The 23,472-nt window shown below is 38.1% G+C and overlaps 1 protein-coding gene across 1 annotated transcript in view; it reads right to left on the bottom strand.

The window, feature by feature from the left end:
- LOC150090699 (putative ubiquitin carboxyl-terminal hydrolase MINDY-4) overlaps positions 1–23,472 on the bottom strand; it is a 238,239-nt gene that overhangs the window by 164,470 nt on the left and 50,297 nt on the right. Inside the window, exon 6 of the mRNA XM_090369549.1 lies at positions 20,872–20,965. Coding sequence (XP_090225675.1) covers positions 20,872–20,965 — 94 coding nt within the window. The remainder of the gene's footprint in view (positions 1–20,871; positions 20,966–23,472) is intronic.

Genomic DNA, 23,472 nt, shown 5'->3' with positions numbered 1-23,472 from the left:
TGTTGTTGCCTCCCAGGTTTTCTTTTAGCTCGTCTTGGTTACTATTTTGCTATTTTCTTAGTCCATCTGTCATCATCTCTTCGAGCTATGTGTCCTGCCCAAATCAGTTTTGGGCAGGACACATAGAATGTCCTTTACTTGAGTTTGCTGCCTAATCCATGTGTTTCTCTTCTTATCCAACAGTCTGATTCCTAGTATAATTTGTTCCATTCTTCACTGTGTAGTTTCAGCTTCTCTTCCATTCTTTTGGTGAGTGCCCAAGTTTCACTTCCATAAATCAAGGTGGGAAGGTATACATTGGTTCATTATTTTACGTTTCAGACAAATTGGGATATTGCTTCTCAGTATGTGGCTATTTTTCCTGAATTCTATCCATCCAAGATTTATTCTTCTCTTGACTTTCAGCCATTTATCATTATTACAGCTAATTGACTTGTCCAAGATAAGTATATGAATATAACTTTTCAATTTCTGCTCCTTCAATGATTATATCCCTTCCTGTGGCATACTTGTTCATCATTACTTTAACCATATTGATCTTTAGTCCAAAATCCTTACTAACTCTGCATAACTGATTAAGATTGTTATCTAATTCTTCGAGATCACAGCTTATGATCACAATATCATTTGCAAATCGTAAATGGCTTAGGTACTCTCCATTCACATTGACTCCTTTCTGCGAACAGTCTAATCTTCTGAAAGCTTCTTCAGGGGCAGCAAAAAACAATTTTTGAGATATTGTGTCTGCTTGTCGAACTCATTTCTCAATTTTAAATTTGACCCTAATCGGTCAAATTAGAATTAGTAAAGGGACATGAAGCAAGAAAGCAAGTTATATAGCATCAGCCAAAAAAAAAAAACCCCTTCTCAATTTCACTCATCCACCTGCTCCAAATGTTTGTCTAGTTCTGCCTTGAATCTATTTAAGCTAACAACTTCTACAACGACAGATAGAAGTTTGTTCCAGCAATCAACCACCTGCTGGCTAAAGGCAAACTTCCGCACATCTATCCAACAACTGTCTTTCCTCAATTTGAATTTATGCCCTCTCAGGCAATTATTCTGAGCAAGAGGAAGAATCCAATCGGCACTGAGCATGTTCAAACCATTCAAGGCTTTATACACCTCAATCAGATCATCTTGCAGGTGCCTAGTCACTAGACACTGTAATTTGCAAAACTTAAGCCCTTCTTCATAAGAGCAACCCTTTGTTCCATTCACTAATCTTTTGTCCTTCTCTGTACTCGTTCCATCAGCTCTACATCCTTCTTAAAATGAAGCCTCCAGACATGTATACAGTATTCAAGGTGTGGCCTGACGATTGCCTTATACAAGGGAATAATCACCTCCTTAGCCCTGCAAGAAAAATTCCTCTATATCGACAAGACACCATGAGCTACTCTTGCAGACCGTCTGCACTGCTCAGAAAACTTCATATCTGCCTGCACAATTACCCCCAGGTCCTTTTCATTCTCTACCACTGTTAGTAGTAGCCAACGATCAACCTGGGCTGAATACACTGTCATCTGTCAGTTTAGTACCACACAGTTGATACGTTACTCTGGGGTTACTGTTTCCCATACGCAGTACTTTACATTTGTCAAAGTTAAACTTCAGTTACCGCCTCTTAGCCTATCTGCTCAACTTTTATAGATCCTGTTACAGCAGCGTACTGTCATTAACAACCCTGCCGACCTTTGTATCATCTGCAAACTTGGACATTAAACCTGATATACCGGTGCCTCAGTAGCCAGGTGGGCAGGAGCAGCAGTGCGTACCACACACTTCTTGATTAGACCGGAGTTCGAGCCCCTGACCACCAAATACGGAAGTTGCAGAAAGGTCGGGGAATGACCATCACATATCCCCGGAGCAATATGGCCTTAGTTGCTAATGCTCCTAAAAACCAAATAACAACAACCTGATATACCATCATCAATATCATTAATAAATACAGAAAACAACAATGGACCCAACATTGAACCACGTGGAACTCCACTAATAGCATTAGTCCATGAAAAGCAGTCTCCATTCATTACCACTCTCTGTCTTCTCCCACTCAACCATCCCTTTATCCATACCAGCAATTTGCCTCCAGTGCCACAATGCTACAATTTGTGCAGCAGTCTTCCGTGGTATAACAGATGATATTCCTGATATCCCAGACAAGCTGTACTTGCTACCTGGGAGTCTAAAACGCTGATAGAATTGATATTCGGGTGACACTCGAGTCAAGTGGACTCAATTTCGGCGAAGTCCGGATGGGCTGTGACAGCTAAATCCTCTGCTTGCACCTTCACGATGGTGGGACTGTTAGTAATCCTGGGTATAACCCCCATGCACAAGCACACTGTGAGTGACCACCCAGGTGTGAACCAACGTAAGCAGGGGTCGAGTGTGGAGCCCTCACCACATGGAGGAATGCTGCCCCTCTGTTTTACCAGGCAATACTAGGTGGTAGATGACTCATCAACCGGTATAATACCACCACTTTGATTTATTGAAGGCTTGAAGTGGTGGAACCCATGTTTAGTCTCCATAGCTAAGTTCCGGTCAACCCTTCCCATCTCTTCCATCATGCAGTATGACTGATGACTTTTGAGGTTATGATCGACATCATGGTGAGATCCAATCTTCCTTACATTTTGAGGGTACAGCTCTAAAACGACATTCGCAGACCGCCTGCTAGTTAGTACACCGGACCAAACCTATTGGTAACTCTCTAGGAGGCACTCCGAATCAGCTAGTGTATAATCTTGCTACCTCTACTCTGCCAGATAGTGACTGGAGGGAGTCTGAGTATTGTGTATGCGGAAGGCATTGTCGAGGCCCCGCTATGTCAAGGATCTGGGTATATTCTTACCATGTGTAGGGCATATCCAAAAATTTCATTATTTCACACAGCATGTTCCCCTCACTTTTTTTTTTACTATTGAATACACCATGAATTGTCAAACTAATAGAGTAAGCTTACCCAGCGAAAAGATCTAAACCTCCCAAACATTTCCTAGTTCATTTCACAAATATACATGGTCTCGGTTCTAATCTGAATGATGTCCATTTCCACTTGCAGTCTGCCAAACCCCATGTACTTTTTTCTGACTGAATCTCAGTTAATTCAACTACTGCTCATCTCAGTTGCTCAAATTATTCGCTGTATGATTCTTTTCACCTCAAAGGTGGTACATGTGCATATGTCCATTCTGATATTCCCTGTCAGAGACTTGGTAATCTGGAAAATCCTCTTTTCGATCTTCTCTGGCTTAAAATCTCTCTACCTCATTCTGTCAAATTCATCTGTTGTCTCTACCGTTCTCCCACCTCCACTAATCACTTGGAGCTCTTTGACTTCCTCTCTTTGAAATTTGACTTTCTTCAGTCCAACTTTCCTAACAGTGAGATAATTTTCCTTGGTGATTTTATATATATATATATATACACACACAGTCCATTCCGGTTATTTGGGACACATCGGGACTAGTGCATTTTGGCCCAATTAAGCAGCTGCCCCAATTATCCGTAGTTTCACGTAAATAGTTAAAATTACAATGTACCCCCCCCTTTACAATTAGTTCACTGTACAATCAAATAACGTTATGACAAACTCACCATAATATTTACCGTTCACTATACGATGTGCAGTAAGCGCCTGACATTGTGATCACGTTTATGAATTGAATTTTAATTCTATTAAACAACGATTCTAATTAGCGAAAATAGGAGGAATATTATACACGGGCTATAAAAGCAAAGATATATTAAGCACAAATTTACCCTTTATTACCTTACCAATTAAAAAATTAAATAATACGTGAAAATTGGAAGAATATACACGATAATCGGAATAATTAATACGTACTGCAACATGTACATACGAACTAGTTGACATTTCTGTTCACTGACATTTGTGGGTGGGGGGTTAAAATTTAAAATAGTAAAAAGATAAGCAATCAATAACAAAGAACACGGCACACAAATTGCAAGTAACAAGATACGCGCAAGTGAGAACCGAGTAACGAGTTACAAAGCTTTAAAAATAGGAATGAAGAGAAGATCTGAAAATTGATTTTTTTATATGATTGAAGATTTCATGGAAGTGTAAACACATTTTACCATAATAACCCACAGAATTCCAGCTGTCGGTATTATCGCAAATTCAGTAAGATCGAGTTTACTGTCCGTTTACGATATATTTCACCAACAGAAAAGCCCAATAAACAGGTGACTGCTAATTGTTTTTATTGTTGTATGGTTGTGACCTCCAGAATTTTGACCGAACCACGTGGTACTGTCGGAGACAATCGTAGGGTAATCTCCAGTGCTGCGGTCTCCTGTCCCGATTAAACGGCATGCTATCAGAATTAAGCGAAGTAAACCCTGGCTATTTTCTCGATTGGTTTCTGTTTTTTAAGATTTGCCCCAAATAAACGGCTGCCCCCCAATTAACCAGTGGCCCAAATGTTCTATATTTTTTAAATTTTCCGTTGTGTACAATGTTGCGTTTATGTGGTGTTAATACTATTGTAGGATGAACAATTAAACATTATACACCATTGATATATTAGGTCAAGGTCCCAATTGATTTTGGTTTGTGAGTGGTGGTGAAAATTTTTTTTTTGGGCGGGAAGCATTACCGGTAATTAAGGCCTAACTAACTGGCTAGCCATAGTTGTACTAGCAGTTGTTGGATTGTCTATAGTTTCATGTTAACATTAACATGGGATCAAGTTAACAAAAATATAAATGTAAAGTTTGGAAAGCTTAGAGATTTAAAGAAGGAGGGAGAGGGAAAATGAAGGAAATTATTAAAGATTGAGTCAAGAAAGTTTAGGAATATAGCTAGGAAGAAATTAGGAAGGTGACTTTCTTTCACATGGCCGTCTCTCTGCTACTTCCTCAGAGGCTTTCAGCAGAGAGATAGCCTTACTTACAGAATGTCAAAGGCATACCCTTTTTTTAGTCCCAATAACAGTTTTGCTTTGTAAGTACTCATGTTAAGTTATGGATGTCCTTGGTCAGCAACGATGTTTAGGTACGATGTGGCATTCAGAACTGAATCTATGAGTATCAATGGACCCAACGTGTGCCAAGAAAACATTCCTGACACCATAACACTGCCCCCACCACCTTGCACAGTAGTCGTCAGACACAGCAAGTCCGTGGATTCGTGTTGCTTTCGCCAAATTCTGAGCCTTCCATCAACATGATGCACCAAGAACTTCGACTCATCAGACCAAGCAACTGTTTTCCAATCCTTGATAGTCCAGTGCTGGTGTTGCTGTGCCCACAGGAGACATGCTCTCTTGTTCTTCATCGATAACAAAGGTATACAATGTGGCCATCAGCTGTTGTAGCGGATTCACGACAAAGTGCGACTAGTGGTCCACTGCGATATTTTGCTCTGCGCACCAAGGTTGTATTCTGACGTGATGTGAGACATTGTGGCCTGTCTGTTTGCTTGCACATTTCTAGCCATCCTCCTCCGACCTCTCTCATCAATAAGCGATTTTCTTGCAAAGCAGTGCTGTTGAGAGGATGTATTCTGTTCATTGCACCATTCTTAATACACCCTTGAAACTGTGGTGCGTGAAAAGTTCAGGAGAACTGCCGTTTCAGAGATGCTTTGTCCAGCACATCTTGCACCTACTACCATGCCACGTTCGAAGTACATTAGATCACACCTTTTCCTCATTCTTGTTACGGTTTGTACGCTTAACTGATACTAGAAAGGCTGTTCTGCTGCATTTATATCCGCAACTGTGGTCATGTGACTTGAAACTTTGTGGGACAAACCATTTGTGTGCACAGCAGAGGTGTACCTAATAAAGTGGCAGCACAGTTTATATATATATATACACAACAGACTCTTGATTTGCCAGTATCGGTTTAACAGGGACACTTCAAGACTTCAAAAAAAAAATCAAACAGAAATCATAAAATTCAAATAATAACTAGAATAGGCATAAACAGACATTTTGCAAGTCGTAAATAAGCAACAAGCAGGGTGTTATAAAGTCGTCATTGGGGGATTATTATCTTGCAACCCCCACTATCTTCACACTCAACGCTAAAAAAAAAAAAAAAAAAAACGAACAAATGTTTAGTTTGTTTTAGAGCATCACTTCAATTGTGTTCTGTCGCACCGGAAAGATAAAATTTTTTATTGCGCTTTCAATTAAACAAAAACTTGAAAACGGTGCATCCGTTAAATCGTTAATGAACCATTATAATGTTGGTGACCAAACCATACGCAACATCGTAAAAAATAATGGGAAGCTATTAGATTTAAAATCGACATCGAAAAAAATAAAGGGAAGCATAGTATTGAACATTTTTGGATATAGTAAGTCCCCGACTTACGTAACTTCGAACCTACGTTAATTTTTTTGCACTCAAATCTTTTTTCTCTTTTTTTACAATTGTAAAATTTAAAACAGAATGATAATAATAAGCAATCAATACCGACGATCACGGCACACACAAATTGCACAAGTGAGAAATGGAGTAACAGGTAAACCCCTAGCATTTTTTCTGTTATGGCCACTGCATCAGGTATCCATGTAAAATTTACTTATTTTTGCTGATTGCAATAAAGATATCAAATAGGAATCAAGACAAGATTCTGAAAATTTATTTATGTTTTTTTTTTTTAATATGACTGAAGATTTCAGTGAAGGGGACACACATTTCACCAAAATAGCGTAAAATCCCACAGAATTCCAGCTATTATTAAAAATGCAATAGGATCAAGTTTACTACTTGTTTATAATGAATTGCACTAACAGAAAAGCCCAATAACCTGGAAAGTGCAAAATGTGAGCTTGCGTGGGGTGATAATATTTAGTTTTTGTCTTAACTCTATTAAGTTCTTTTCAGAAAATTTCATTTTGACTGTCATAATGGTGCCGACTAAGAGGATGTGACAGTGGTACTAGTAAATTTATCAAGAAAAGGAAAGCGGCTGAGTTGGATCAGAAAATTAAAATAATAAGGATATATGAAAATGGCCAAACATTAACAAGTATCGCGCGGAATTCAGATTTGCCAGTGGCAATGGTGAACACAATAATAAAGGAGAAAGACAGAATACCAGAAGCGGTGAAGGGATTGGCACCAATGAAGTCAACTATAATAACCAAGGCTACAAAATATATATCAGTTTTTACTGTCAATTTCTTCCTTTAATGTTTTCTTTTCTTATGTGCCACTCCAGTAACTTCACCGCTGTCCCCAGATAAAGTTGATGAGGCATATGATGCAAGAAAGCAAGCTTATTCAGCATCAGCCAAAAAAAAAAAACAAAAAAAAAAAAAAAAAAAACACACCACTCCCATTTCACCTCTCCGTTCGCTCAAAATACCTGTCCAGTTGAGCCTTAAATTTGTTTAGGCTATCAACTTCAACAACAAGTGACGGAAGTCGGTTCCACCAACCAACCACCCACTGGCCAAAGGCAAATTTCCGCACATCTATCCGACATCCGTCCTTCCTCAATTTGAATTTATGCCCTCTGAGCTGATTATTCTGAGCAAGATGAAGAATCCCATTGGCATTGAGCATGCTCAAACCATTCAAAGCCTTATACACCTCTATCAGATCACCTCGCCGGTGCCTAGTCTCCAGACTCTGTAATTTGCAAAACTTAAGCCTTTCTTCATAAGAGCAACCCTTTGTTCCATTCACTAATCTTGTTGCCCTTCTCTGTACCCATTCCAGCAGCTCTACATCCTTCTTGAAATGAGGCCTCCAGACCTGTATACAGTACTCAAGATGTGCCCTAACCATTGCCTTATACAAGGGAATAATCACCTCCTTATCCCTGCTAGAAAAATTCCTGTATATCATTGACAAGACACCATGAGCTACTCTTGCAACTCGTCTGCACTGCTCAGAGAACTTCATATCTGCCTGCACAATTACCCCCAGGTCCTTTTCATTCTCCACCACTGTCAGTGTAGTACCGCAGAGTTGATAGATTACTGTTTCCCATATGTAGTACTTTACATTTGTCAATGTTAAACTTCATTTGCCACCTCTCAGCCCATCTGTTCAACCTTTCCAGATCCTGTTGCAGCAGCATAGCGTCAATGGTGTCCTTAACAACCCTGCCAACCTTTGTATCATCTGCAAACTTGGACATTAAACTTGATATCCCATCATCAATATCATTCATAAACACCGAAAACAACGACGGACCCAACACTGAATCCTGAGGAACTCCACTAATAACATTAGTCCACGTTGAGCAGTGTCCAGTGATTACCACTCTCTGTCTTCTGCCACTCAACCATCCCCTTATCCATAGCAGCAATTTGCCTCCAATGCCACACTGCTCCAATTTGTGCAGCAGTCTTCCATCTGCAACAGTATCAAAAGCCTTTCTAAGATCCAAATATATAATATCAAAGTTATTCCCTGCATCTAGTTCTTTTGTGACTACATCATAGTATCCAATCAAATTGGTCAGGCAAGACCTGCCCTTAACAAAACCATGCTGCGTCTGAGCTATAACTGAATTATTGTCTAGATGATCCTGCAGTGCTTCTTTAACCAGTGCCTCCATTAATTTACCTGGAACAGAAGTTAAACTAACAGGTCTATAATTACTTGTGTCAGCCTTTGATCCTCCTTTGTGAATTGGGGTTACATTTGCACATCTTTAGTCTATGGGTACCTCCCCTGAGTCCAAAGAAGCTCTCATAATTATGGCTAGGGGTTTGCTTACTTCCTTTACTGCCTCCTTTAATATAACTGGATAGATCCCATCCACCCCAGGTGCCTTTTTTATGTTTATCCTCAACAACCTCTCCTCCACTTTCCTCTCAGTTATTACAAAATCATCCAGCTCACTGCCAATGTTTACTTTACCTACATCATTCTCCTCCCTGAATAACTCCTCATGTGTGAATGTAGATGCAAAATACTCGTTTAGATTGTTAGCCACCTGAGCAGGATCCTCAACTGTTGAACCATCAATATCCAGTGGACCAATCTGATTCGTCCCTTTCCTTCTTGAGTTTAAATAGGTAAAGAACTCTTTTCTGTTTTTCTTTGCATCCTTTGCCAAGGATTTTTCGTAGTCTGCCTTTGCCTGCCTAATCTCCTTTGTGACTTGGTTACAGACAAACTTATATCTATCATAGGCTTCCATGTCACCCATTAATTTGTATGTATCCCATGCATTTTTCTTCTCTGCCACGTCTCATTAGTTCATCTGACAACCATTTAGGCCTAAACCTTGAACAATATTTCTTAGTTGGTATGTAAAGCCTGGTAGCCTCCAAGATTAGTTCCTTGAATGCTTCCCATTTTGAGTTTGCTGTTGGTAACATCATCAGTTGGTCCCACTGTATAGAATTTAAATACTGTCTCAGACCATCATAGTTGCCTTTACGAAAACAAAAACCCTTCCCTTTACCTCTGATGGTAGTTACCTCCTTGAGTAAATCCCACTTCAACACACTGTGATCACCGCCACCTAGTGGTTCATTTATCTGCAGATTCTTAATGCATGAAGAATCACTACTGATAATCAGATCAAGAGTATTGCTCCCTCTTGTTGCCTCACGAACATGCTGATGTAGAAAACAATCATCCAATAAATCCACAAAAGCCTTGGTAGTGTGCGAGTGACCAACCCACAAATTCCAATCAATATCTGGGAAATTAAAATCCCCCATTATAAGACTCTCTGATTTACTGGCCCACTCTATTTCCCTGTACAATATCTTATTATACTCATCAGAGTCATTAGGCCTATAGCACACTCCTACTCTCAATTTTGATTTCCCTATGCTTATGTCACACCAAACTAATATATAACTAATATAAAATATAACTAATATATAAAAAAAAATATATATATAACTGACTAATTTAAAAATATATAACTATTTTTCTTCATTATTCTGAGGATATTATGTGGTTTTTGTAATTGTAGCATATCACGGATATAGGAGCAATATTTTATTAGTCATTCCCAAGTTACGTAAAACTTGACTTACGTAAGAAGTCCTGGAACGTATGTCGGGGACTTATTGTATTTTTGGATTAACCGGGAAATCAATTATCTGGGATTTTTATTTTACCACCTACCCCGGAAAATCGAGAGTCTACTGTATGTGTATATATATATATATATAAATGGGTATTCAATGTAACCCCCTTAAAGGTAATGTTTAAAGAGTTACATATGAAAAGTGATATAGTGGCATAGTATTTAGGGTTAGGCGCACCTGTGGTTTCCCACACCTGCGTCGTATGTACTCTGTGATGGAATTCAGAACTACTGCATAAGCCAGAAAAAGTGTAGTGTCTGGTTTATGCAGTATTGTGTTATGTTCTGTTGTTGTATCTCTGGCTACTTGGCAGCAGGACCCCTAGTGAAACCCTATGTTGCCCACCACCACTGGGAGGTGAGCCAGGCTGCCTTGATACTCCAGCTGATCTCCGCCAGGGTCGTCTGAGCTTTCTGGACGGAGACAAAAAAAAAAGGGAAGATAGAAGTGGTGGCATCAAAGTAGGCAAAAGGAGGAGGATGAGGAAAGAAGGCATCCTCCAGCGGAAAGAAGAGGTGGAAGGGAGAAGTAGGAATCACCCCTGGTCTGGGTGCCCACCGAAGGCCAGGGAAAGGAAGACAGCTTGCAGAACAAGGGCGTTCTGCAAAGTTGGGTAGGCACAACGGAAAGTGTCTGAGTTTGATATATATATCAGTTCAGTGCCATCATTCCAACGCGGAAGATGTCCATTCAGTTCTGAAAGTGGCCAGTGATGAGAGAAGAGCATATACGAGGAGAGATCATAGTGGTTTCAGGAACGTCTGGTGTGGATGTCTATGTTGTGGGATCAGATGTGGAGAGATGATACCAACGCCTTTTGAAGACTGCTGAGGCATACCTGCTAAAAGCTAAAAACGCTTCTTTTGATTTTAACAGGTTGCTTTCCGGACTGAGTGTGGTTAAATTTATAACCAATAACAGTTGATTGCGTAGGTCCAGGTAGATGTTACACGAGTGCATTACGTGGTGCCAGTCCTCCACTTCTCCACAAACACAATGGGAATCGTTTACAAGCCCAAAGTCCTGAAGTCGCTTTTTGAATGACCCATGTCCTGTCAGAAGAAAGGTAGCGTGTAAGTTAGGGAAGAACCAGCTAAGTCTTTGTTTGTTGAGGTAGGAGACACTAGGTAAAAATAGCTTGGTAGTACTGCTTTTGGTGGAATCATCCCAACGGATTTGCCAATACGCTGGAGTTCTTGTTTCGGATCTGCATCAACAATAGTTTTTATCCCCACGAATTCAGTTTCTTTGTTCTTTCTGATGCCATGTGAAAGCACTGTGAAGGCCACTTGGAGGTCAAGGGAGATACAACCTGTTAATACTTGTAGTGCTGCTGTTGAAGTTGTTCTACAAGCCCGAGTCATTTTTAATAACATCAACCCTTGTATCTGCAGAATAACGTTCCTAGTGCTGATGATGGACAAACGATGGAACCATACGGCAGCACCGTATGTTACGAACGGTACAAAAACAGCTGAATAAAGAAGGTGGAGTGCAGGTCCCTTAAGACCCCAGTCTTTACGGGTGAAGCGAGCAAGCATATTGATATAATTTTTGGCCTTCTCTTTCATGGACTTTAGATCTGGCATGAAAGTTCTGCGATCATCTAGGGTGACGCCTAAATATTTGAATGAACGTTGATTCCTGAGTGCGTGTCCTTTATAACGAATGGTTGGTGGTCTGTTGATGTCAAGACGGTCTTTGAGAAGCAGAGTTCTGCTTTTATCTGTATAGATTTCCAGCTTATTCTCTTCAGCCCAAACCAACAGGGTATAATTAAGACTGTGTTGGCTCTGGTCTCAATAGCTGCACGAGTAGGGCCCTCAACAACGATAACCAGGTCATCCGCATATAAGAGCTGTGTGGTGTGGGGGGAAGTCCTGCAGGAGCCATTCTGGATGAATGGCTCCTGCAGGAGCCATTCATCCAGAATCATATTCCAAACAGCTGGCCCCAGAACAGAGCCCTGTGGGCAGCCTCTGGTGAGTTGGTAGGTGATACTATGAAATTTTGTTTTCGTGGTAACTTTTCTGTTATAGAAAGAATCTGTAAGCCATTTGAAGATGTTGAGGGAGCAGCCAGATATTCTGGCTCGCCGCAAGATCCCTTGCCACCAGACGGTGTCAAAAGCTCCTTTCAAATCTATAAAAATCGCCAGTACGTAATGGGCATCAGAATTATCTGTCAGCTGAGTGGTTTTCAGTAGTTCATCAATAGTTGAGCACCCCTGCTTGAAGCCAAACTGGAGTGTAGAGGCGAGTCCTTTGGTTTCATAGACAGACTGAAGATGGATGAGAAGTAACCTCTCAAATACTTTTCCTAATATTGGCAATAGAGCAATTGGACAGTATGCTTTGGCTACACCAGTGGGATGATTTGGATCCTTGGGCAAAAACCTGAGGTTGGTGTGGTTCCAATGTGTAAGAAAGGAGCCTTCATTAAGACACGTGAACAGTTGTACTAGAACATCGGGTGCAACAGACCAAAGGTGCTTGATGGATTCCCCCTCGATGAGGTCCAGTCCGGGAGCTTTTCCATTTTTGATTTTATTTATGGCTAATGCAACCTCCTCTTCTGTGGCCAAGGGCAAGTAGCCTGATTCTCAGTGATGACATTCCTGTGTACTTCAGTGTCATGATCAGGACTGTCTTGGTAGATTATTCCGTCTAGAATCTTGTTCATTGTCTCTTCCCAGGAAAGCCTCTCCAAGGAACCCTCAGAACGGATAGAATTTATATCTGTGGATCCAACTTTGTTCTTTATGAGATTGTGAACCAAACCCCAAGGGTTTTTATTGCCTTCCGTCTCCACCAGGGCACACCAGGAACTTTGTTTGGCATGATAAATTTTGTTCATGTATTCTCTCCGGATTGCATTGTATCTTTCCTTGTACTGTGCTATTGTTTGCAGTGGGTGTGTTCTTTTTCTTTGTAACTCTTTCCTTGCACGCTGGAGAGAGGAGCGGAGATCTGTTAATTCTTCTGACCTCTAGGGAAATGATTTTGGATGTCGGGTACATTTTTTCATCGAGGCACGTGATGCTTTATGGAGTAAGTCTTGCAGGAAATTAGTTTTCTGGTAGCTATTCATGGTCTGAAAGCACTCAGCTGAATGGTGGTGAAGAGCATCTCGGATAATGTTCTCAAAGATATTCCATTAGGCAGTTCTAGTGGAGAATCTGATAGTATCATGAACATACATCAAACGAGAAGCGGTACTGTTTTCAATGCTATATGTTATTAGCAGATGATCACTGGTGGTGGCAGTGTTGTGTACTTGCCAGTGCCTTAGTCTGTTGACAAGAGAGGGGGTTAACAGTGTGATATCCAGACTAGACTCTCCATTTCCCGAGCTGTACGTAGTTGGCTGTCCAGGTAGGTTGGCTATTACAAGTCCACGAGAGGCGATGAATTCCTCTAGTAGGTCTCCTCTGGCATCAGTGGTGGCATTATGCCATTGGGTTGATCGAGCATCTCAGTCAGCAGCTATGATAACATCTGCATTTCCAAGGAGGTCAAGGGCTTGTTCAAGGCGAGCAATGTGTGGCTGTATCTTGGTGCCAAATTGGAAATACAGCGTGAGAAATGTGATACAGCCAAAGTTGCCCTCAACAGTTGCCCCAGCCAGATATGGGCAGCATAGGGAATCAATTCTAGTGATGACTAGATCCGGATTGCAGACAATGATGGCTGTGAGACAGTGCTGTTGTGTAGTTTGAATTTTTCTGTATATTAGGGAATAACCAGAGACCCTGCCACATCTGCAGTAGGGCTGTTGTAGAAGATCAAAATTTAATTCCTCCATGAGGAGATGGAGCTGAGATGCCACTGAAGTTGATTTTTGTGCATTTATTTGGCCTATGTGAAGTCTGGATGATGGTAAGTATGCTGTCCTACTTTCCATAATTGGTGTTATTGCATATTATTTCAGCTGCTCTCTTGTAAACAATGCATGATTCATTTCTCACAGAGTGGTCACTAGGTTTGTTGATGGCTTTACAATTGGCGCATTTCGGTGGTGAATTTTTATTGGGGCATTCTTTGTAAAGGTGGCCGGTTTCTGCACAGTGGCCACATATCGGTTTTTGCTTCAGACATTTGGCTGATATGTGTCCGTATCCTAAACAGTTATAACATTTCAGGACTGGTACAAAATCCCTTATCCTATGTGAGCACCAGCCTAGAAAGACTCTTTCTTGAATAATTAATTGTTTTCTGATTCTGGGAGATATTTCTATGATTCAATTTCGACGATCACGTACCCTGGTTTTAGTGGAGTATTTGATCTTAATTTCACTATAAGCATCCTCCTTCTCCATAGTCTCATAAAGATTCCTGTTGGAGATTTCTTTAATTAAGTCATCCTTCTTGTTATTTATTTGTTATTTTTTTTTTTTTTTTTAGGGGCATTAGCAACTAAGGCCATATTGCTCTGGGGATATGCGGTGGTCATTCCCTGACCTTTCCGCATCCTCCGTATTTGGTAGTCACGGGCTTGAACCCCGGTCTAATCAAAAGTCATCCTCCTGGATGGAGCTTTCTACATCAAATACTATCAAGCTGGGCCCCCGAAGCTTGGGGGTCTCGAAGACAAGACTAGTATCCACTTCGGTCCCACGGGATTTTATCTTATCTAAGTCGGATTTCGTGACTGTTTCAAGAATGATTCCTTTGTCCCTGACCTTGCGGATACTTTTGATCTTGACATTACCTAGCTTTGGCTTGATAATGTGAAGGATTTTGTTTTTCACTCCATCACTGTCAGCAATGTCGCAGCCTTCTCCAGCTTTAATGATGAGCATGTGTTTATATTTGGGAGGTAGTTACTTTGGGCATTTTTGCCACAGCTGCATATGATGATTGTTGGGTCCTTACAGGTGGGTCCACAGATATGGCTGTGGAGGTCTGAACATCCATAGGTATGAGAGCAGGACTGTTGACAGTCGCAGTTAGTGTGGAGTTAGTCAACTGGAGTTGTTCGTTTGCGACTTTAAGTTGCTGATTTTCTATTATCAATTCATACAACATCTTCTCAAGGGAGCCCCAGCAACGTGTTATACAGAGCAAGGTAGTTTTAGGGATCATACTGTTGTCTCTGTTTAAGCAACACTTCACTTTACATCTCAAAAGAGAGATTATCTTGAGATTAGGTATGTTATTGCTCAGAAAAGTAGAAAGTTCCTCGTCAACTTCAGCATCCTCCCAAAACTTGTGGGGAGGACATTTCAAGTGACCTATACATTTTTATTGGTTAGTGCCACCTTCAGCGAAGTTTTGCATACCACAGTGGCTGGCATGCAAATGACTATCACTGAAATGCTGCCTTCTCGTTCCATTATTAAAAAATTCCGGTTTGGAGGTAACTGAATTATTGGGAGCTATTCCATAGTTGTTGTTAAGGTTGCAGTTATCATTTGCAGCGGATTGTATCTGGATATTGCACTTTTTGTCATAAATTACTTCTGAAGAGGAAGATGTATCATGTGCTTTTGTGATTTCAGAGCTGTGCAGAGCAGCAGAACTGTCAGTATAATTGCTTTCTTCTGCATTTGATAGAGAGTTGGATCCATCAATTTTACTAGAATTATCAGGCTCACTTGCCTTTCCTTTGGTTTTCATCATTTTGTTTTGTGGAATTTTCTTATGTGCATGCATTTTGCATGCTTGGCATAGAGAGTTTCCTCTTTGAGAGTGGCAACTTTGATAGTTTATTGACACAACAAGCCCCTAGGATAATTGAGCAGCTGACACATTGAACAGTCAGCAAAATAAGCTTCTGACACTGACTGCATGTGGTCTTTTCGGCGTTAGCGCTTTTCTTCTGTATCGGACTTGGCATATTTAGGCAATAAACAACTCTTACAAATTAGCAGAAGTAGAATAGTTTGTTTTTCTGATTTGGAGTGAGGGTTTTAAAGCAATTCGTTACAACAACGACTAGCAGATATATACCAGCTTGTAGGTCGTTAGCAGCAGGTCACTAGGGAGTTGATTCTTTAAGTAAATAATGGATTTAAACGACCCTCTTAAGTGCAAACCTTGACCTTGGTAGGTTTCCGTGTGAATAGCTTTAGCGTTGCTGGGGTAGTAGAAGGCAAACTTTGTTCTGACGAAACATTACTGATTAGTTGAATTATAACACACAGAAAAATGAAAATAAAAGTTTACCTGTCACATGGAATAACGTACTCGATCCGCCAATGGGTTCCTCATACTAACAGGAATGTCCTGGTATACGATTCATTGCGATAAACTGTTTTAAATTATATATTTTTTGCACTAAACACGGAGCAGCAAACTGCGTGGCCACTCTTCCCGTCCCCTACAAGACACTCCATGAAAAGTGGTATACAGTTGATGAAATAGTTTTATAACCTATTAGCTTTCAGATATGTAGATGACATCCTAGTCTTAAATACTAACTTTGAACCTATAGCCAAAGCTACATACCCTAGTAAACATAAGCTAAATAAACAAAACTCCACCAATCACATAGCCAACTTCCTTGACCTCAATATTACTATTAACAATACTTCACTTCCACATAATATTGATATATATGATAAAAGAAATAAATTTAACTTTGATGTCATCTATCTTACCAACTGGCATTCCAATATTTCCAACAAAATATATAAAAATATAATATGTACCCAAACCATAAGACTGGCTAGATGCAGTCTTATGGTTTCAACTACTGTTCACCAAAGCTCTACAACTCCTTTATAATAACCTGGTCAACAATAATATCCCTATCTACTTTATAAAATACTGTTTCAATATAGTTTCCCATTTTATCAGTAATAAATTCAGTTATAATTTACTATATACTGATCAGTTCTAAATGTATTTGTATAGTTGTACATTATCTGGTGGAATTCCACTACTTGGTAAGTAATAGCTATACATGATTTCTGATGCAACTATTTTCTTCGGATTGATGACTTTGTCTCTTTACTCACTAAATTTCTACCGTTATGTTTTCACTTTTCTAGTATATATACAATGGATTTGTTTTAATAATCATTCATGAGATTACTTATAATTAATTTCCCATGTTGAATCTGAGCTTACTTATATTTAACTGCCCATATTGAGTCTTGGCTGACTTCTACTAATTTGTTTTAAGATACAGTTTATATTACATATAGAATTTACATTGTGGGTCTTGGATTTTTCAAGCTTATGTTAACATACCACACCTTTGAATATCCATTTCTATATTTTTCCACTAAAATCATATAGCAGCCTTCAGATTTTAGTGACTTTGGACTATACCGCTTAACTTTGTATATATCACTTTATACAATCTCCTCACTACATCACTATTAGCTATAGAGACATCCAAAAAATTTTTGGTTCCTTAGAATTACTTCTTGTTCTTCATTCTTAAGATAAAACTGTTTCATGTCCACGGACTTGTTTCCTGTTCTTGTATAATTGGATTCTTAACTATGCTACCAATGGATTTGTCAACTGGTTCCTTATCCTGGTATACATTTACTATTCTTTCTTTCCACAGTGAATTCACACCCGATACTACCTGTGGATACATCTAATTTGATATACACGGAATTATTTCCTGTTCTTACATACTGTAGTTGGTTCCTTGGAATTATTTCATTTACATGGACTTATTTCCTGTTCTTTTGTAATTGGATTCTTAACTACACCAATTTTGGATCTTTAGTCACCATGTTACTTATATCCCTGGAATTATATCATTTCATAATTGGATTCTTAACTACACTACCATTGGATATAATGTCAACTCATTCTTTTTCCTTGGTTTCATTTACTACTATTTCCACAATAAATTCACACCTGATACTACCTGTGGATTTGTCTAGTTTTATATACATGGAATCATTTCCTGTTCTGCTATACTATAAATGTTTCCTTGGAATTGTTTCATATACATGGACTTATTTCACGTTCTTTTATAATCAGATCCTTAGCTACACCACCTTGGGACCTGGTCACCATGTTACTTATTTCTATGGATTTAAACAAGTTCTTTTTCCTTGGATGTACTTTCATGCAAATTTGGATAGATTATAATTATTAATTTATTTATATCATCAAAATATTTGATGATTATTGTTTACCATATTCTGATACGTTTACTATTCAGCTTATTATAACGTAGTCCCATCATTTGGTCTAACATGTATGTTTTTGCCACCGTATAATTCTTTATAAATTAACGGTAATGTTTAATTTTGTATGACTTTATCACATTAAAGCCATAATATTCCAAGCACGTTTCTTTTTCTGTTTCCAATGCTAATTATAAATTATCTCCATGCATTTGTATTCTAAATACAACTACAGGGGTGACTATTTTCCCACTATTTTGAATTTCTTCGCAGCTTACTATCAAGTCCACTTTGCTGCTATAAATTGCTTTATCATGCAGATATATTGCTCATTTGGTTGAAGCCTGCATGCATTCATCTACTCTACTGAATTTGGGCACTTCGTCTCCCTGCCTTTATTTTTCTTGCCAGCTCATCTTCGCATTTCTTGAAACACTCCAGGTGTCGTACACTTTCATACTTTCGGTTTCGTTTGATTCATTTCTCGGCATGTCTTGACACATATTTTTCCTTTCAATACAAGCATTTGGTATTAGCTCCCTTTTATACTAACGCTTACAAATGCCAGAGCCCTTACTATAAGGTTGGGATTCACAACCCCAGAAAGCACAGTGTTATTTAAAAACTTTTTCTATGCTTTTTATCTTTCTGCTGTCTAATTCTAAAGTTCTTCCCTTTCATTAAACTATTAGCGTAATACGAGGGTGACACAAACATTCCTACTATCCCACTTTTATTGCTATTTTTTGCCTTTATTTATTTAAAATACTCCTTTTTCCCTTCCCCATCCTCAATTTAATACCTCACCCTTATACCATTTGCTTGTTCTAAATCTATTTTTTGAAATACATTGATTTCCTATCTATATAAAATTAAATCCTACATATTTATATTAAATATATTGATATTAACCATTTTTATCCCAACTCGATACTTATTTTTAGCTATAAAAATTACACTGTGTTGGGACTACCTTGTCCATACTGTATTAGAAAGTGCTAATTTCATTTTCGTTGCTTTTTTGACCTTTCACTTTTCTTCTACTACTATGGACAAGTATAGAAATGCAGTTCCTGATACATGGTCAGGTGTAGTCCCATGATGAAATAACTGATTATGTATCAATATTTATTTCAGCTGACATCAGATCAAGCATTTTTGCATTACTTATATTAGACCATTTATAATGACAGCTACACCATTTTATTTTTATTTGCATTTTATTAGTATTTTGGTGTATTAATTTTACAGTTCCCCCACTTTATATTGGCTTGGAAATTCAGCTCATAATTTTCTTAATTCATCATAACCTCTAGGATATTAACATTCTTTCACCTTTCATAAATATACTACACTTCTTTTCTACTTTTCTCACCCTTCTAGTTAGCGGCACTTTGTGTAACTTTCACATCCATTATGCATACTTAATTCAATATATTAATATAACTTATATATATGTATATATTTCAGTATCGAGTATTATCTCCGAGTTATGTTATGACTTTCGTATCTCCTGTCAAGTTATATGTATTAATTTACAATGTTACATTTGTAAAATCTAGGTCATTATATGTATTTAGTTAATAAAGTACAATTTAACTGACAATGAAATTTAATAAGATTAATAAATTTCACTGCTTAATTGATAATATTATACTATACTAAGCTAACAGATTTCTAATACAGTGCTATGTGTTTTGCTATCTAGTTTTATGTTAAACCTTACACTATCTAGTTCAGGATATACGTTGTATCGTAGAATAATGGCAGCAAGTTACGAACGGTAAATCTACGGACACTAAGTATTAATTAACTTTCAAAATCGCTAGCTAAATTCAAAATAAACCAAGGAGCTTGACTAGGTCTATAACCTACTTATAGAAAATAATTTAATATAACAATTAAGTCAATAAAATAGCTAAATATAATTAAAAACTTGGCGTTTGCCGGAGTTGCAAAATCTTGTCCAACACGTGGATTGGAATTGATTTGACCCTAATGGGTTTTTATTTTGGGAGCCAGGGCAAAGAAAACCAAGAATGTTTGTTTGTTTGTTTGTTATTTGGTTTTTAGAAGCATTAGCAACTAAGGCCATATTGCTCCGGGACATGCGGTGGTCATTCCCTGACCTTTCCGCATCCTCCGTATTTGGTGGTGACGGGCTCAAACCCCGGTCTAATCAAGAAGCGTGTGCTACACACTGCTGCTCCTTCCCACCTGGCTACGGAGGCGCCTACCAAGAATGTTTGATGTCTTGGTGGAAATTATAAAGGAAATGATTGGTCATATACCTGTTGAATTTCATGTTCAGTACAAAATCTACCAAACTGAGAAAGGTTGTTGATAATGATGGTGTAAAGTAAATGGTATAAAACCGTCTAACAAAAATTCCTTAATTAAATCTGTTATGTCCCAGAACACTCAATCAATACCTTTTAAAAATAGGTGGTGACTTTTCAGAATACCACATTTTACATTTATTTTGATGTTGATGGGTAGAGTGAATCAAGCCAGAGACATAAAAACCCTCTAGTAGTCACATATCTGCCTACTAGACAGGGCTGACTGCTGCATAAAAGTAGTCACTGGACTTGTAGTGAATACCACTGCTTTAAAGTAATGCTTTGTAAAATAGTCTAATCCATGAGATCAGAATAATAAGACCTATAATAGTCCAATAAAATAAATTCTCAAAAGTCAAAATTAAATACTTACACATATTTCATCTACAGTGATAGGTCTAATGCATGAGCATTCAGGTATAGTTTGGGCCAAAGGAAGCAGACATTGAATAGGATCTGTATCTGGACTAAAAATGGTATGTGATTTTTACTATCATTATAAAAATAAACTTAAAATATTCTAAATGTAAAAAAAAAAAAGAAGTCCAATATTTCAAAATACACATATATACATTTCATATTAGCACATAAATATTATACACAATTAAACATAGGTATTTTCATTTTCCATGCCCATTTAACACATTTTTTTTCAGTTTTATTTTCAGCATTATGTAAATAAAAATCTTCTTTAAGTAACAGACATTAATGAAAATTAATAACAGTCCACTAACATTCAGAGTGCTAAGTTTATGTAACCTTAAAAAACTTAAAATCTTCTTTGTCTTTCAGTTTAATTAATCCCCCATAATAATAATAATTATAATAAAAAAAATCTAGTTTCTGAAATTCTCATGTTGGTTTATTGCACAAAAAATAAATTAAAAATAAACACACAACAAAAGTACTGAGTAAAGGACAAGGAAATATAAAAACTTAAATAATTATATAAAGCAAAGGGTAGACATTATTTCCACATTAAGGATATTTATCGTATTTTTGTACAAATGTCAAGCATATATTATCCCACATCTAATACAACAACTTGTGAAATGAATTTGTTATAGGCTACATTTCTAGGTCAACTGCATGATCTCTGCATGAACTTTAATCGTGAGAGGTTCCAAATTGGGGAAAGATTGAAGGGGAGTTTGGAATTTAGAATTTTTGAGGTTAGAGTGGTGCCGGTACCATTCAATAGCTAGGGCTTCATATTGAAGTATTCTGTAGCTGGATTTTAGTTTAATGATGGAAATGGCAGAGTCAATGAGGGGGTTGTGGTTGTGAGTCTGGGCATGAATTGTAAGTTCTGTAACAGACTGGTTAGACATGAGACTATGGAAATGATAGTATGCACGGGTGTTGGATGTTTTTGATGAGCCAAATTTGGTAGTGGTACTTCCGATGTAACATGTGTTACAGTTTGGTTGACAATGAATGAGGTACATTATATTATTGAGGTCGTTAAAAATCAACATTACCTTATAAAAGACTGCATTGTTGAACTCCAGTCCAAACTCGAACAACATCCCGATAAATGGCGTCTAATACACCAAACCAATAGTATTATTAACACCAAACTTTCTTCCCGCTCTAATATAAAAAAACAACAGCTTATGGATTTACACAAACTCAGTAAACTTCTAACGTTATTATTCAAAAAGCTGATAAAGGAGACACGATTGTTATAATAGATAAAGATACCTACACCGAAAAATTAGAATCCATCTTAGCAGATCCAAACACATACATAAATGAAAATAACCATAACATTGTAAAACTTAAAAACAAACTCAACATAATTCTCAGGAAACTCAGGCAAAATAAGGAAATCAACCTTTCCACACTACAGCAAATTGGAATCCACAATAACATCCTCCCCCACATGTTTGGGATTATCAAGTTACACAAAACCGACCACCCTTTAAGACCAATTGTATCATACAGCAAATCAGCTTTCGCTAATTTATCCTCCTTTCTGGTCAAAATTATAACCCCCCTTACTAAGTTTTCCCCATTCAAGATCAATAACACAAATCAAGCTTTTCAAAAAATCAATATCACAATATCCGATACAGACATCTTAGCTTCCTATGACATCACTTCTCTCTACACAAATGTCCATATTCCATTTACTTTATAAGCCTTACGCAAGTTCTTAGAAATAGACGATACCTTAACAAAACGTACCTCCCTTTCTATAGACCATATTCTTGAGCTCACCACCTTTCTATTAGAAGCAAGATTTTTTAGATTCAACAAAAAAATCTTCCAACAAATATTTGGCTTACCAATGGGACCAGGCATTTCGGCCCCATTGTCCGAAATTTACCTAGCCGCCACTGAAAGCCAAATTCTACACCCCTTTCCCCCTGAACTAAAACTATACATGCATTATGCCGACGACATTCTTGTAATAGGCAACAGATCCATCATTGATAACCTCTTCGTAAAACTCACCTCTATGCACGGCAGACTTAAATTCACCCTTGAAATTGGACAAAACAATCAGATAAATTTCCTCGATCTCACTATCTATATAACAGGCACAAAATTAAATACGAAAATTTTCAGGAAAAATACAAACACCGGTAAATACTTACATTTTGCTTCTCATCACCCTCTAAATAGGCACTAAAAAGGCAATTTTATATAATCAAATTCACAATGCACTAAAGTACAGTTCTTTACCTACTGACCTTCACAACGAAATCCAATACCTTACCGACAAATTTATATCCAGAGGTTACCTCCACCAACTTATTTTAAACACAATCTCCATCGCTAAAAATAAAATTAAATCTAACAACCCAACCAAAGACAAAAATAAAACAAACATCCGCATAGTCCTCTCTTATCACAATGAACTAGCAGGACAGTTCCGCTGCCTATTTAACAACACTGATATCTCCCTTGTTTTTTCCACCTACAAGAAATTAGGATCCTTCTTCAGCACCTATAAAGACACACACAA

This window comes from Mastigoproctus giganteus, chromosome 1 (assembly GCF_048544385.1).
Source record: "Mastigoproctus giganteus isolate SK-2022 chromosome 1, ASM4854438v1, whole genome shotgun sequence".
NCBI lineage: Eukaryota > Metazoa > Arthropoda > Arachnida > Uropygi > Thelyphonidae > Mastigoproctus > Mastigoproctus giganteus.
This window is presented reverse-complemented; position numbering and strand designations above follow the sequence as displayed.